Here is a 16,591-nt window from a genome sequence, read left to right on the forward strand (position 1 = left end):
GTAATTATTGACACTTGAGGATTTCCTACAGACATTTTATATTTGGTTTTCTGGTAGCTCAGTGTGCCTTGTTTGGTTCTTCTCTTTTTGTTTCTTTCAGTTGTTTTTGTTTGGCGGTGTTCCATACTTCCTTTTTAAAGCTGTGTTTCAGTGGTGACTTTTTCGTGGATGAGTACCATTAGGTTACTAAGAAAAAAATGTTCATCTATACAAAAGTCCTTTTTCTTATTTAGTGCTTTTGTACTCCATCCTCCTTTGCTACTTCAGATCTTTAACCTTTCCCCTTTTATGTTATTGTTTTCACAGATTATCCTTGTTTTTATTGTGAACCTTGTTGGAGCTTTTTATGTAATTTTGATTTGTTTGGATTTTTTTCTGGTCGAATAACCCCCCAAGTATTTCCTGTAGTGGGGTTTTCTGGGGAGAAATTCCCTCAGCTTCTGTATGTCTTTAAAAAGTTTTATTTCTCCTTTGTATTTGAATTATAACTTTGATGGATATATTCAATAGTATTTTTGCTGATGATTGTTGTCTTTCACTATTTTGTATGTTTGGGTCCACGCTCTTCTGACTGGTAGTGTTTCTGCTGCGAAGTATGATGATAACCTAATGGGTTCTCCTTTATATGTTATGTTCTTCTTTTTCCTAGTTGCCTTGAGGATTCTTTTTTTGTCATTGATTTTTGACAATTTTATTAAGATGTACCTTGAAGTAGGTCTGTTTCGGTTGCAGTAACTTGACATTCTATTTACTTCTTGGATTTTAGGCTCTAAGTCTTTCCATAGGCTTGTAAAATTTCATCAATTGTTTGTTTGAATAGGCTCTTCGTTCCCTTCCCCCATCTTCATGTGATATACCCATTTTTTTATATTGCTCTTTCTGATGGAGTTAGACAAATCTTGTAGAGCTCTCTCAGTTTTTTTAAATTTGTGAGTCTTTTCTCCTATTTTCTCTGTAGCATCTCTAGTTGCCTGTTTTCAATGTCACTGATACTTTTCTCTATCTGGTCTGTTCTATTAGCTAAACTTGCCACCTCAGTCTCCAGTTCACATATTGAGTTCTTCATTTGTTTTTAAAGTTTCAGTCCTCTTGGTGTTAATTATTTGTTTTGTTCATTAATTTGTTTTCTGAGCTGATTAAGTTGTATAGTGGTGTTTTCTAGAATCTCGTTGAGTATTTTCAGAACTTTAATTTTGAATTCTCTATCATTTAACTCCAAGGTTTCCATGTAATTGAAATATTTTACTGGAGATTTTTTATTTTCTTTTTGAAATACATCTCTGTCTTATGTAGCCATGATTTTGATTTCTTCTTCCTTAATGGTATTTGATAATGGTATTTTGTTAAGGACACTAACAAAAATAAAATGAGAAATTAATATTGAAGAAATACAAATAAGATATAAAAATTTAAGAAATTATGACATGAAGAAAAACCACAGAAATAAAGATCAAAAGCCGACAAAATTATAGGCAAAACACCACAATAAATAAGACTACCAGTATAAAATTTAAAGAAGATACAGTTCAAAAGAGAAAAATGAGAGAAAATGAATATGAAGAAAAAAAAGGAAAACAGGAGAAAAAAAGAAATATAAATTTCGGTTATGAGAGGTTTCTTCCAATAGTTGTCGCTGTATTATAACTTTTATCTCTGTAAATTCCCTGAGTTGTCCACTGCTGAGATGTTGCTGTCGCAATGATGTAGACGAACTGTAGTTGCATTTCTGGGTGGGGCCTGTTGTGAGGGCTTTATGGCTCAGTCTTATGGCTTTGGCTTTATGGCTCTAGTGGTGGTGATCTCAGGTTTCCAGCACTCCTTTTCATGTCTCAATACACCTGGAGACCAGATGCGTAGCATCTCTGTTCTTCACAGAAGAGAGTGGCTCTGACACGCTCTGTTGGGGAGGTGAGGAAGGTGGGATCTAAGAGGCTGGATGGCCATATGTTAGCTTTCTCTGTCTCTGCTCAGTTGGTCTGCTTGCAGCCCGTGGGAACACTGGTCATGACCCTGCATTCTGCCTGCTTTGGTTTATCTCCCCCTCTGCCCTTCTATCTGCTCCTCCTGAAAGAAGGATACCCAGTCACTCGAGAGTTTCCCTCTACGTTATCCTCAGACAAAATCCAGACAGCCTGAGCTCCTCTCCTCCTTGTAGTCCAGCAGAGAAAAAATATGCTGTCACTCCAGGTTTGTCTCCTCTCCTTTCTAAAGCCCACCACAGAGCAGATGCATTTTATCTTCCGCCCCCATTTTCACCCCATCCTACCAGTAGTCCATTTGGTGTGTGGATATTTCAAGGGTGTCTGCAAGCCCAGCTGGGTTTCCTTCACTGCATTAAGGAATGCCAAGGGTTGCTTGGAGAAAGAGAAGGAAAGATTTTTCCCTGGAGCCTCTAGAACAGGGGTTGGGAAACTTTTTGGCTGAGAGAGCCATGAACGCCACATATTTTAAAATGTAATTCTGTGAGAGCCATACAATGACCCGTGTATGTTATGCAATATCCAATAAAAATTTGGTGTTGTCCCGGAGGACAGCTGTGATTGGCTCCAGCCACCCGCAACCATGAACATGAACGGTAGGAAATGAATGGATTGTAATACATGAGAGTGTTTTATATCTTTAACGTTATTTTTTTAATTAAAGATTTGTCTGCGAGCCAGATGCAGTCATCAAAAGCGCCACATCTGGCTCGTGAGCCATAGGTTCCCTACCTCTGCTCTAGAAGGACACCACCTTCATTTTGTAATTCAATCCTCCAGAATTGTGAAAATGTTATTATATACCACTGAGTGTGATATGATTTGTTATGGCAACCCTGGGAAACTACAGTAATATGATGGCCCTCTTTTTTTTGAGAGAGAGAGAGTCAGAGACAGGGAGACAGGACCATTGAGCTGTTCCTGTATATGCCCTGACTGGGGAATTTAACCGGCAAACTCTGTACTCCGGGACAATGCTCCAACCAACCAAGCCTTCAGGCCAGGGCTTAATTTTTTTTATTTTTTAGAGACAGAGAGGAAGGGCAAGAGAGGGGAGGGGGAAAGGAAGCATTCATTTGTTATTTCACTCAGTTGTGTATTCATTGGTTGCTTTCCATGTGTGCCCTGACCAGGGATTGAACCTGCAACCTTGTTTCGGGACAGCACTCTTATTTTTCTTTTTTGTATTTTTCTGAAGTTAGAAGCTGGGAGGCAGACAGACTCCCACATGCGCCCAACCAGGATCCACCCGACATGCCCACCAAGGGACGATGCTTTGCCCATCTGGTGGCTGGAGCCATTCTAGCACCTGAGGCAGAGACCATGGAGCCATCCTCAACTCCCGGGCCAACTTTGCTCCAATGGAGCCTTGGCTGTGGGAAGGGAAGAGAGAATAGAAAGGAAGGAGGGAGGAAGAGTGGAGAAGCAGATGGGCGCTTCTCCTGTGTGACCTGGCCGGGAATCGAACCCGGGACTTCCACACATGGGGCCAACACTCTCCTGCTGAGCCAACCAGCCAGGAGCTTAGATAGCATAGCACTCTTAACTGACTGAGCTAACTGGCTAGGGTCACCCCTTTATCTTTTCTTTGATTTACCAATTTATTTTTATTTGCCTATTACTTTATCTCTGTCCTTTTTCTTTTTTATCTCTCCCTCTTCATTCTTCCTCTCCCTCTCTCTCTGCCTGCATGTATATATCTCATTTTTTGTACTATTTTAGAATAATTGGGAGATTAGTGCACCTACACTCCTAAATATATTTTTCCCTATAGTACAAGACATTCTCTTTCATAAGCGCAGTATGATTACAACATAGGAAATGAAAGTTGATCTGGTACCCATTCATAATCCAATTTTATCAATTACCCAGAAATGACCTTTTTCCCTGGTACATCATCCAATCTTGATCTTATAAGTTTTAGTTTACTGTATTTCCCCATGTGTAAGATGCTCCCATGTATAAGACACACCTTAATTTTGAGGCTGGAAATTTGATAAAAAATTATTACATAAAGTTATTGAACTTAAGTTTTATTCATCATAAAATTCATACAACTCCTCATCACTGTCAAAACTCCCATCCATTAGCTTGTCCTCATCTGTGTCTGATGACAAATCACTGTTTTCATATATTATGTCGTCCTCAGTTCCATCTATGGCATTTAAAAAGCCCTAAGCACTGTATAAAATGCACCTAGTTTTTAGACTGCAGAATTTTCGGGAAAGATAGTGTCTTATACTTGGGGAAATATGGTATTTCATGTTTCTTTAGTCTTCTGTTTATCGGGGAACAGTTCCTCAGAATTTGTTTCTTGACCTTGTCATTGTTGAGGTGTTTAGGCCAATTTTGGGCTTGTCTGAAATTTTCTCCTGTTTAGGTTTAGGTTATGTGTTTTTTATAGGAATATCAGAAACAAGTTTCTTTCTGTTTTATGTGCATGTCTTTGTGTGCTTTCTTTGTGGGTTGGGAGGTTATTTTGCTCTCTCTTTTTTTCCTAATAATAACTGCATGATGTTTGGCTCTGATACCTTTATGTTGCTAATTTTTATTTTACAATTTTTCTAAAATTTTAGGAGGTAGGATTCAAGATAGCTTTTGTACCTTCTGTTGTTGCCTTGTACTATGCAAAAGTAAGGCTTCATGTTTATTTGTTACTAGCTGTACGCGGCCATATGGTGCTGTGGCTCAGTCTGGTTAAATGGAAAAGAAAGAAAAGAGAAAGTGCACGTTTCTAATATGTTTAATTTCACAATGCTTGTGGGTATACAATATTTTTGTTGTTCCATTGTCTGTGCAGATATAGAGATTGTCTGGTTTGCTGAGTCTAGAACACACAACGTATAATTGTCCATGTGAGAAGCAATCCATGTGTAGATCTAAAGCGCACAATTCTAAAGATTGGCCCTGAGTTTTGTTGATAGTGATTGCAAATGCCAATCGAACTGGGAATTGCAATCTCTTAAATTGAAATGGCATATCCATTGGAATCATAGGAATGCGAGGAATGAGGACATCTTCACCTTTGAAAGGTCCTGTCAAGATTGTTGCTTCTGTGACGTTGCTCATTAATTTTTTACAGTGCACAGACTCAAACACTTAATGTTTTACCATGAAATCCATCAGCGATTTCAGCTTCTGTCTGAAAACTCGTGCTGTGATGTCATGCCTGTCCACTGGCAATTGACCAGGAAGTAAGAGCTGTTGTATATTGTCCCAAGCTGGATTGCACGTGAATATAATGAATAGGTCTGGATGCCTGTAGTGATGAACATATGCAGTTGCCTACTCATGCGTATGACATGGACTGCTGGTATATGAAGATGGCAAAATCGTTAGTCTTCTAGCGTTAGTTGTATTACCGTCATTTACAACTGCATCTCACAAATGAATGTATTCTTCAGAGGGAAGCTTGGTCTGATTCAAACGGATGAATATCAAATGTTCTGTTTCGATTTTTGCATACATATTTACGATATATTGGTGAAACAATTGACGGCATTTCAAAATGTGATTGTCTTCATTCTCTCTAATCATTAATTGGTATGAATAATACAGTGTGTCCATAAAGTCATGGTGCACTTTTGACCGGTCACAGGAAAGCAATAAAAGGTGATAGAAATGTGAAATCTGCACCAAGTAAAAGGAAAACTCTCCCAGTTTCATACCTGTTCAGTGCAGTTCGATGTGGGCTCATGCACAGATTTTTTAGGGCTCCTTAGGTAGCTATCTCGTATAGCCTCTACAGACTCGTCATTGACTGATGGCCTACCAGAACGGGGTTTCTCCATCAAACTGCTGGTTTCCTTCAACTGCTTATCCCACCGAGTCATGTTATTCCTATGTGGTGGCACTTGTTATAAACACGCCAATATTTACATTGCACTTTGGTCACAGATTTGAATTTAGCGAGCCACAGAACACACTGAACTTTCCTCTGTACTGTCCACATCTCGACTGGCATGACCATGGGCTGCTCCGCTGTATACATGGTGTTACATCATCATCTGCACATGTGCACATGCTGCCACATCATCCTACAGAAACTGGGAAGGTTTTCCTTTATTTGGTGCAGATTTCACATTTTTAAAGACCGTCTTTTGTTGCTTTCCTGTGACCAGTCAAAAGTGCACTATGACTTTACGGACACACTGTAGTTCATTGCGCTGCATTTCATATTTGTTTCTTCACCACTGACTGGATTTATCATCTTAAAGTTGAAGGGATATCCATTGGTACTATCCCAAAAAATGATTGGATATTGCAGGGCATCGTAGCATCGATGAGTTTCTGCAAGTTTTGTCAATTAGTTATTTTTCCTATGAAGAACAATATCTCTGGTTGGAATTGATCTCCAACTATAACAAATTGCCACTTTGTCTATAGTTGGAGCATTGAATCTTCGCACATGTTCTCCAGCAGCTGTTTTGTCAGTATGAATAACAATCTTGTGTGTATCAGCTGGCATCATGTCAATTGCTGTTTTTTTTTTTTTTAATAAATTTTTATTAATGGTAATGGGATGACATTAATAAATCAGGGTACATATATTCAAAGAAAACATGTCTAGGTTATTTTGTCATCAAATTATGTTGCAAACCCCTCGCCCAAAGTCAGATTGTCCTCCGTCACCCTCTCTCTAGTTCTCTGTGCCCCTCCCCCTCCCCCTAACTCTCTCCCTCCCTCCCTCCCATGTCCTCCCTCTCCCCCCACCCTTGGTAACCACCACACTCTTGTCCATGTCTCTTAGTCTCATTTTTATGTTCCACCAATGTATGGAATCATGTAGTTCTTGTTTTTTTCTGATTTGCTTATTTCACTCCTTATAATGTTATCAAGATCCCACCATTTTGCTGTAAATGATCTGATGTCATCATTTCTTATGGCTGAGTAGTATTCCATAGTGTATATGTGCCACATCTTCTTTATCCAGTCTTCTATTGAAGGGCTTTTTGGTTGTTTCCATGTCTTGGCCACTGTGAACAGTGCTGCAATGAACATGGGGCTACATGTGTCTTCACGTATCAATGTTTCTGAGGTTTTGGGGTGTATACCCAGTAGAGGGATTGCTGGGTCATAAGGTAGTTCTATTTTCAGTTTTTTGAGGAACCACCATACTTTCCTCCATAATGGTTGTACTACTTTACAGTCCCACCAACAGTGAATGAGGGTTCCTTTTTCTCCACAGCCTCTCCAACATTTGCTATTACCCGTCTTGTTGATAATAGCTAATCTAACAGGAGTGAGGTGGTATCTCATTGTAGTTTTGATTTGCATTTCTCTAATAACTAATGAAGCTGAGCATCTTTTCATATATCTGTTGGCCATTTGTATCTCTTCCTGGGAGAAGTGTCTGTTCATGTCCTCTTCCCATTTTTTTATTGGATTGTTTGTTTGTTTGTTGTTGAGTTTTATGAGTTCTTTGTAAATTTTGGATATTAGGCCCTTATCTGAGCTGTTGTTTGAAAATATCAGTTCCCATATAGTTGGCTGTCTGTTTATTTTGATATCAGTTTCTCTTGCTGAGCAAAAACTTTTTATTCTGATGTAGTCCCATTCATTTATCTTTGCCTTCACTTCTCTTGCCATTGGGGTCAAGTTCATAAAATGTTCTTTAAAACCCAGGTCCATGATTTTAGTACCTATGTCTTCTTCTATGTACTTTATTGTTTCAGGTCTTATATTTAGGTCTTTGATCCATTTTGAATTAATTTTAGTACACGGGGACAGGCTGTAGTCGAGTTTCATTCTTTTGCATGTGGCTTTCCAGTTTTCCCAACACCATTTGTTGAAGAGGCTTTCTTTTCTCCATTGTGTGTTGTTGGCCCCTTTATCAAAGATTATTTGACCATATATATGTGGTTTTATTTCTGGGCTTTCTATTCTGTTCCATTGGTCTGAGTGTCTATTTTTTTGCCAATACCATGCTGTTTTGATTATCGTGGCCCTATAATATAGTTTAAAGTCAGGTATTGTAATGCCCCCAGCTTCATTCTTTTTCTTTAGGATTGTTTTGGCTATTCGGGGTTTTTTATAGTTCCATATAAATCTTACGATTTTTTGTTCCATTTCTTTAAAAAATCTCATAGGGATTTTGATGGGAATTGCATTAAATTTGTATATTGCTTTGGGTAATATGGTCATTTTGATTATATTTATTCTTCCTATCCAAGAACAAGGAATATTTTTCCATCTCATTGTATCTTTTTCGATTTCCCTTAACAATGCTTTGTAATTTTCATTATATAGGTCCATTATGTTCTTTGTTATGTTTATTCCTAGGTATTTTATTTTTTTGTTGCAATCGTGAAGGGGATTATTTTTTTGAGTTCGTTTTCTAATATTTCATTGTTGGCATATAGAAAGGCTATGGACTTTTGTATGTTAATTTTGTATCCTGCGACCTTACTGTATTGGTTTATTGTTTCTAATAATCTTTTTGTGGAGTCCTTCAGGTTTTCGATGTATAGGATCATATCATCAGCAAAAAGTGATAGCTTTACTTCTTCTTTTCCGATATGGATGCCTTTTATTTCTTTGTCTTGTCTGATTGCTCTGGCCAGAACTTCTAGCACCACGTTGAATAAGAGTGGAGAGAGTGGACAACCCTTTCTTGTTCCTGATTTAAGGTAGAAAGTCCTCAGTTTTATGCCGTTTAATATGATGCTGGCTGATGGTTTATCATATATGGCCTTTATCATGTTGAGATATTTTCCTTCTATACCCATTTTGTTGAGAGTCTTAAACATAAAATTGTGTTGTATTTTATCAAAAGCCTTTTCTGCATCTATTGATAAGATCATGTGGTTTTTGTTCTTTGTTTTGTTGATATGGTGTATTACGTTAACCGTTTTGCGTATGTTGAACCATCCTTGAGATTCTGGGATGAATCCCACTTGATCATGATGTATTATTTTTTTAATATGTTGTTGTATTCGGTTTGCCAGTATTTTGTTTAGTATTTTAGCATCTGTATTCATTAGAGATATTGGTCTGTAGTTTTCTTTTTTTGTGCCATCCTTGCCAGGTTTTGGTATGAGGGTTATGTTGGCCTCATAAAATGTGTTTGGAAGTATTGCTTCTTCTTCAATTTTTTGGAAGACTTTGAGTAGAATAGGAACCAAGTCTTCTTTGAATGTTTGATAGAATTCACTAGTATAACCGTCTGGGCCTGGACTTTTATTTTTGGGGAGATTTTTAATAGTTTTTTCTATTTCCTCCCTGCTGATTGGTCTGTTTAGGCTTTCTGCTTCTTCATGACTCAGTCTAGGAAGGTTGTATTGTTCTAGGAATTTATCCATTTCTTCTAGATTGTTGTATTTGGTGGCATATAATTTTTCATAGTATTCTACAATAATTCTTTGTATTTCTATGATGTCTGTGGTGATCTCTCCTCTTTCATTTTGGATTTTATTTATTTGAGTCCTATGTCTTTTTTCCTTGGTGAGTCTTGCCAAGGGTTTGTCAATTTTGTTGATCTTTTCAAAGAACCAGCTCCTTGTTTTATTGATTTTTTCTATAGTTTTTCTGTTCTCTATTTCATTTATTTCTGCTCTGATTTTTATTATCTCCTTTCTTCGGCTGGTTTTGGGTTGTCTTTGTTCTTCTTTTTCTAGTTCCTTAAGGTGTGAAGTTAAGTGGTTTACTTCGGCTCTCTCTTGTTTGTTCATATATGCCTGAAGTGATATGAATTTCCCTCTTATCACTGCTTTTGCTGCATCCCAGAGATTCTGATATGTCGTATTTTCATTTTCATTTGTCTGTATATATCTTTTGATTTCTGCGCTTATTTCTTCTTTGACCCATTCATTTTTAGAAGTATGTTGTTTAGTTTCCACATTTTTGTGGGTTTTTCCCCCTCTTTTTTGCAGTTGAATTCTAGTTTCAAGGCTTTATGATCAGAAAATATGCTTGGTACAATTTCAATTTTTCTAAATTTGCTGATATTGTCTTTGTGGCCCAACATATGGTCAATTCTTGAGAATGTTCCATGTACACTAGAGAAAAATGTATACTCTGTCGCTTTGGGATGAAGTGTCCTGTAGATGTCTATCATATCCAGGTGTTCTAGTATTTGTTTAAGGCCACTATATCTTTATTGATTCTCTGTTTGGATGACCGATCTAGAGCCGTCAGCGGTGTATTGAGGTCTCCAAGTATGATTGTATTTTTGTTAGTTTTTGTTTTAAGGTCAATAAGTAGCTGTCTTATATATTTTGGTGCTCCTTGGTTTGGTGCATATATATTAAGGATTGTTATGTCTTCTTGATTCAACTTCCCCTTAATCATTATGAAATGACCATTTTTGTCTCTGAGTACTTTTTCTGTCTTGTAGTCAGCATTATTAGATATGAGTATTGCTACACCTGCTTTTTTTTGGGTGTTGTTTGCTTGGAGTATTGTTTTCCAGCCTTTCACTTTGAATTTGTTTTTATCCTGGTTGCTTAGATGTGTTTCTTGTAGGCAGCATATAGTTGGATTTTCTTTTTTAATCCATTCTGCTACTCTGTGTCTTTTTATTGGTAAGTTTAATCCATTTACATTTAGTGTAATTATTGACACTTGTGGGTTCCCTACTGCCATTTTATAAATTGCTTTCTGTTAGTTTTGTATCTAGTTTGATTCTTCTCTTTTGTTTTTCTATCATTTGTTTTTGTTTGTTTGTGTTCCATACTTTCCTCTGTTGCTACCTTTTTTTAAGTCAAGTGTTTTTGTGGTGGTTTTTTTAAGGGTGGTTACCATTAAGTAATGAAAAGGGTACCTACCATATTCATTGTAGTACCCTATCTTATAAGTATTTCTGCACTTCATCATCCTTTGCTACTGTTAATCTCCATCCTCTCCCCCCTTTTTTTCCTTTGTTGTCACAGTTTAAGTTTGGTTTTATTGTGTTCTTGGTGGAGCTGTTACTTGTGGTGTTGTTTTCTTTTGTTCTTTGAATCTGGTTGGAAAACCCCCCTTAGTATTTCCTGGAGTGGGGGCTTTCTGTTGATAAATTCTCTCATCTTTTCTGTATTTGTGAATGTTTTTATATCTCCTTCATACTTGAAGGATAGCTTTGATGGGTATAGTATTCTTGGCTGAAAGTTCCTCTCTTTCAGGGCTTTAAATATTGGGGTCCACTCTCTTCTAGCTTGTAGAGTTTCTGCTGAGAAATCTGATGATAATCTAATAGGCCTTCCTTTATATGTTGTACTCTTCTTTTCCCTGGCTGCCTTGAGAATTTTTTCTTTGTCATTGGTTTGTGTCATCTTTATTATGATGTGCCTTGGAGTGGGTTTGTTGGGGTTAAGAAAACTTGGTGTTCTGTTTGCTTCTTGAATTTGAGGCTTTAGTTCCTTCCACAGGCTTGGGAAGTTCTCGTCTATTATTTGTTTGAGTATATTCTCCATTCCATTTTCTTTCTCTTCTCCCTCTGATATACCTATTATTCTTATGTTATTCTTTCTGATGGAGTCAGACAATTCCTGTAGGGCTTTCTCATTTTTTATTATTTTTGAGTCTCTTTCTACTTCTCTCTGTTGTGCCTCAAGTTGTTTGTCTTCTATTTCACTAATCCTATCTTCAATCTGGGCTGTTCTGTTAGCTAAGCTTGTTACCTCGTTTTTCAGCTCATGAATTGAGTTTTTCATTTCTGTTTGATTTGTTTTTATAGTTTCAATTTCCTTGGTAATATATTCTTTGTGTTCATTGAGTTGTTTTCTGATCTCCCTATATTACCTTTCTGTGTTTTCTTGTATATCTCTGAGTATTTTTAAGATTTCTATTTTAAATTCTCTGTCATTTAGCTCCAAGGCTTCCAATATGTTAAGTCTTTTCTCCATAGATTTTTCCACATCTATTTGTGTTACCTCTCTTTCTTTTGTATCCATAATATTCGATTTCCTCTTTCTTATCGGCATCTGAGGGTTGTCTTATTGATAGCACTAATTAGAATTAATAAAGAGTAAAAAGAAAAAAAAAAAAAGGGGTAAAACACCCCACAAAAAAAACAGTAATAATTTATTATTTCCTCTTTTTTTTCTCTCTTCTCTTTCCCTCCTCTCCCCTCCTCAGGGAAATATCGTGCCTATAATGGAGGGCCTGATTTGGGGTGAAGAGTTCAAGGGGCAAAAAAAAGGGAGTAGGGACCTACTAAATGCAAAAAAATAAAAAAGGAAGAAAATCTTAGACAAGCATAAGATGATTTGCTTGTAAGTGATGGTCAACTAAGAGATATAATGAGAGGGATAAGAGGGAATCAGAAAAAAGGACCAAAAAAGAATAATAAAGAAGAAAAAATAAAAATAATAAGTAAAAATCTGTTGTATTAAGAGGAGCGAAGACTAAATACAATGGAGACCTTGGGTTGGGAGGACCCAAAATGCCACAAAAATAAACAAACGAGAAAAAAAAATAAAAACAAAAGCAAAAAAGAGAAATAAAGCCAAAAAAAAAGCCTTGAGTCCCAAATTAACTAATTTGTTCGTGATTGAGGATTATATGGGAGGAAAGTAAAATGAGAAAAGAAAAAACGAATAGAAAGGAAAAAATAAGAAAAAGAGAAAAACGAAGGAAGAAATAAAATAGGAGGAGAAAAAAACAAAATAAAGCAAGACAAAAACAAAAAACAAAAAAAAAAAAAAAGAGGAGAGTGAGAGTTAAGTGTTTTGGAGTATAACCTTAAAGGAGGGTGAGGATGAAGAAGAAAAATAAAATGCAACACTCATGGGTAGTGTAGTTCAAGAAAGGGGAAGCATAAGATGGGCAGAGAATAGAAGGACCGAGGTGGAGGAAATAAAGGCAAAAAGATAGAAGAAACAAACAACAACAACAACAACAAAAAAAAAATAGTGGATCAAGTTGTAAAGTCTGTGGGTTTTTCTTGATTTTGAGAGGTTAACTTCTTCCTTTTTCTTTTCTCTCCCTCTTCCTAGTCGGTGACTCTGTACCCCAGGCTCTGCCCCTGTGTCACTCTTAGGTGGGGATTTGCAGTTGATGGGATTCTATGGCAATGTCATATAATTGGCTTTAGTCTTGCTGGAAGTAAAGGCTTGTTGGCGTTTGCAGGGTCCAATGATGAGAGAGTTTGCTTTCCTGGATTCTCTCTCCTAGTCCCCCCTTTCTGAATTAGCAGCCTGGTGATCCAGCTATAAGGCTGCAACTGCTTCTGCCTGGGGAGTAAGAGGCTCAAAGAGCTGGGAAATCCCCACTCTATCCCCACTCAGTGCAAGGCTTTGGGAAAGGCTCTGAGAGTCAGGGCCTCCAGTGTAATCCGGCGGGGGTGGGAGTCAATTGTTGTCAAGGTGACAGTTCAGCGCCTATCATTTAGTTGGACCTCTCAACCCAGGATTTCCACACTTTGTTGCCTGTTTTTGCAGGGAAGAAGAGGCACTAGTCTCTGTCTCTGCTTACGACTAGTATAGTATAGACCTTATTATCTGCCAAGTCCTTCTTGTTAGCGTTTATCCCTGAATATGGAGGCTCTATCAATCAGAAGTTGCCCCCGCCCCTTTAGCGAGAGGCACTAAAAAATATCACGCCTCTTGTCTTGGATCGCTGAACTGAGAGAGATCTTATCAATTAGAACCGAAGGTGCGCAGATTTTATGGGTTAAGCTAATTTCAGTGATTGGGTCGCAGCTGTGCTTCCGAAGGTATTTTAGGCTGCCTGCGCGCGCCCCTCCCCCAACGCTTGATTGTTAGCTTGAATGGCTGGGTGAGGTGCCCCGCCCACGGAGAGAATCTCCCAAGCCTCTCCCGCTCGCCCCGCCGCTGGCGGCTGGACCGCACCAGGCGCAGGATAATGGAGCCCCCTGGTTGTGCGGGCCAGCAGGGTGCCCTGGGCGCGTGGAATGCCCAAGGCACGCGCGCAAATGGGGCGCTCCGGGCACCGGTGGCCGGCGACCCCCACTTGCAGTGTGCGGGCCGCTGGGAACGTCAGCGGTGCTCAACCGGACCGGGCGCGCGCGCGGTGGCTCGTGGTGGCCGCTCGCGGTGGCGGTTCGCGGCGGCGCCTCGCGGGGGCTTGCCGCGGCTCGCGGTGGCGGCTCGCGTCGGCCGCTCGCGGCGGCTCGCGGTTCCCAAGTATATGGGCTGACTCACCGCAGGCGCACTCCCTCGCGGCTTGAATGAGCGTCGCTGCTGCGGTAGCTTCCTCCACACCCTCGTCTCTCAGATTCAAGTGATAACAGTCCTTTTGCTTTCAGTTCGTGTGGAACTCCGGAATGCTCCGAGGATAAATTTTTCTGTTTCTAGTTGATAAATTTGTTGTGATTTAGGGGAGAGCTGTCGGACGCGCTTCTCACGGCGCCATTTCCGTGACGTCACCGGAATCGTCAATTGCTGTTTTGAACAAGTGCACTAAATTGTTTTTTTCTTAAAGAAGCACTCGCAGTTGGGAAACAATGGACCTTTTTATGCTGGTAGAAATTCCTCAGCGTTCATTCAATTCATCATTGCCATCATTGATGAAATACATTTGTGGGAATTTATGTTGACCATCTGGGAACAGAAGCAGGGAGCTGGCTTTATGATAAATTTGTCCTTTCACTTTGAGAGTTGGCATGAATTGAGCTGTTACAATTTCTGCATCCAGCGATGTCATTTGGACGCATGAGTTCTATTTCCTGATGTTAGATAGGAAATGCTTTGATTCGGCGGTATATCTGGCAAGCAAAGTTTTTAATGGCTCTGGTGGTTCTCCAAGTTGAGGCAGTTTAGTTTTTCCGGTGGCACAACACATTTCTTTCATTTCTCCATTAAATTTCAGAGCCTTGCAATAAGGACACACTTCAGTCATAGTGCCGATGAGAACATGCTAGCTCAAACTATAATCATCAGCTGGGTAGTACCGGAATGCAAGGTGATTGTAATTGCGTGATTGCTGAGCACTGAGTCACGTTTGGCGCTGACCTTCTGTTCCTTGTTGACGTCTTTCAGCCACTCTCAGCCTGTTGCATTCATTCTGTTGAGAACAAAGCAGATCTGAAGCTGCAGAATGCGATTGCAACCGTGGATCCTCAAGTCTGGCTGCACGTAAATGGATTATAAATCGGAAACATTGAAATCTTAAAATATTAAGTATAGCATGTGTTGCTTTTACGTCCAACAGATGGTGCTGTTTTTCAAAAAGTATGTTTTTACCTGTCACAGGTGTGACATCTATATCTATATAATGGTAGGTATATAAAAAACGTGTTTTCGAATGCAACGTGTTTTACAATTTCAAAGCAATCTGTAGAACTTTTGGAGATTTAAGATTTTGAACAAATGAACATTTACATTTTTATTTATATAGATTTAAATATTTCTTAACTCTGCTCCCCTCCACCATGCTTATGGACTTTTTCTTTTTTCTTTTTGTCTCTATCATCCCTGTGCTGCTGAGTAGATTCTCTACTGCCAGTAGTTCTCTCCTCAGTGTTGGGTCCTTTTGGGGAAGATAGTCCTAGCTGACTGATGTTTTACTATTCTAGACTCTCCCCACCCCTCTGGATCTTGAATGGAGCCTTTGCCCTCACCACCTTTCAGATACATTTCTCAGATCCCCTGCTCCACTTTGTAGTGAACGTCAGATGTCTATGTGCTCAGGTCTTCTTTGCTCCCTTGCTTCACCTACCTTCTTTTTTTCAGTTAGACTACCATGCATGAGCTTGGAGGGTTGATTGTTTATCCTCACCCACCTGTATTTTGAACTTTGTTGACTAGTTTTAATGGTTGTGTACTTTTGGTTCTGCTATCCCATGACTCTTTATGTGGAGATTCAGAGACATTTAAAAACTGTGCCTTCACTCCTGCCATTCTTGGGTTTCCATATTGTCAATTGTTTAATGAAGTTGATTTTTTTCTAATTGTCTCTGCAGAGAAAAAGAAAGTGGGATATGGAATACCCATCCTTTCCAGGAAATAGTCCATTGCATTTCGAAAGAGCTGACAGCAGGACAGTGGGGACAGCCTCTTCCCTTTCAGAAGCCTGGCTCAGGTGTGAAGAAGGATTTCAGGATACTTCTGGGACTCAGGTAAAAGAGTTGTAAAATTGTTTTGAGTCTGAGCGTTCAGGACACTGTAATTATATTTCTTTGGAATTTCTTTAATTTTCTTTCAGGAGACTGTCACTAGTGTATTTCTTTTCTTCTTAAATAAATGTGGCAAGTTAGTATTCACCTCTTTATGCCATATAGTTCTTTTATACTTCTTTGTTTGTATGTGGACAATACCTTCTGAGAATTTTCTGAGAAGAACATCTAGGAAGAATGCTGAGCATCTTTTTCTTTATAAGAAGTATATTTATGAAATGCTTATATATTCAATATCTTTTGGCAATGAGATATTCTGTTTAATTTTTGTACATATAACTTTGAAATGTTTAAATTATGGAGGAATACTATTATAAATGAAAAGTTAGACAGCTTTTTGTTTAGATTCAGGAAAAATATAAAAATACATTTATAAGTAAATGAAGAGTATGTGCTCTGGGAATAATGATTGGTAAATATAAATTTAGGAAAGCAGAAGTATATGTTAAGGAGGGTATAGTTAAGGTTTTGAATATTTTACAGATTGATGGTTTTTAGCCCTTTTCATATAAATTACTGTATTTTTGTTGTTACTATTATATATAGTTATTTTTAT

The 16,591-nt window shown here is 38.5% G+C and overlaps 1 protein-coding gene across 2 annotated transcripts in view; it reads left to right on the top strand.

Annotated features, from left to right (window-relative positions):
- The window catches only part of SPIDR (scaffold protein involved in DNA repair), a 451,079-nt gene that overhangs the window by 25,420 nt on the left and 409,068 nt on the right, over positions 1-16,591 (top strand). Inside the window, exons 2-3 of one of the 2 annotated variants that reach the window (XM_066266093.1) lie at positions 14,900-15,137; positions 15,823-15,978. In XM_066266093.1, the coding sequence (XP_066122190.1) occupies positions 15,048-15,137; positions 15,823-15,978 (246 nt within the window). In that variant the 5' untranslated portion in view covers positions 14,900-15,047. The remainder of the gene's footprint in view (positions 1-14,899; positions 15,138-15,822; positions 15,979-16,591) is intronic. The other variant, XM_066266094.1, reaches the window with a different exon arrangement.

Source organism: Saccopteryx bilineata, chromosome 3, assembly GCF_036850765.1.
Source record: "Saccopteryx bilineata isolate mSacBil1 chromosome 3, mSacBil1_pri_phased_curated, whole genome shotgun sequence".
NCBI classification, from domain to species: domain Eukaryota; kingdom Metazoa; phylum Chordata; class Mammalia; order Chiroptera; family Emballonuridae; genus Saccopteryx; species Saccopteryx bilineata.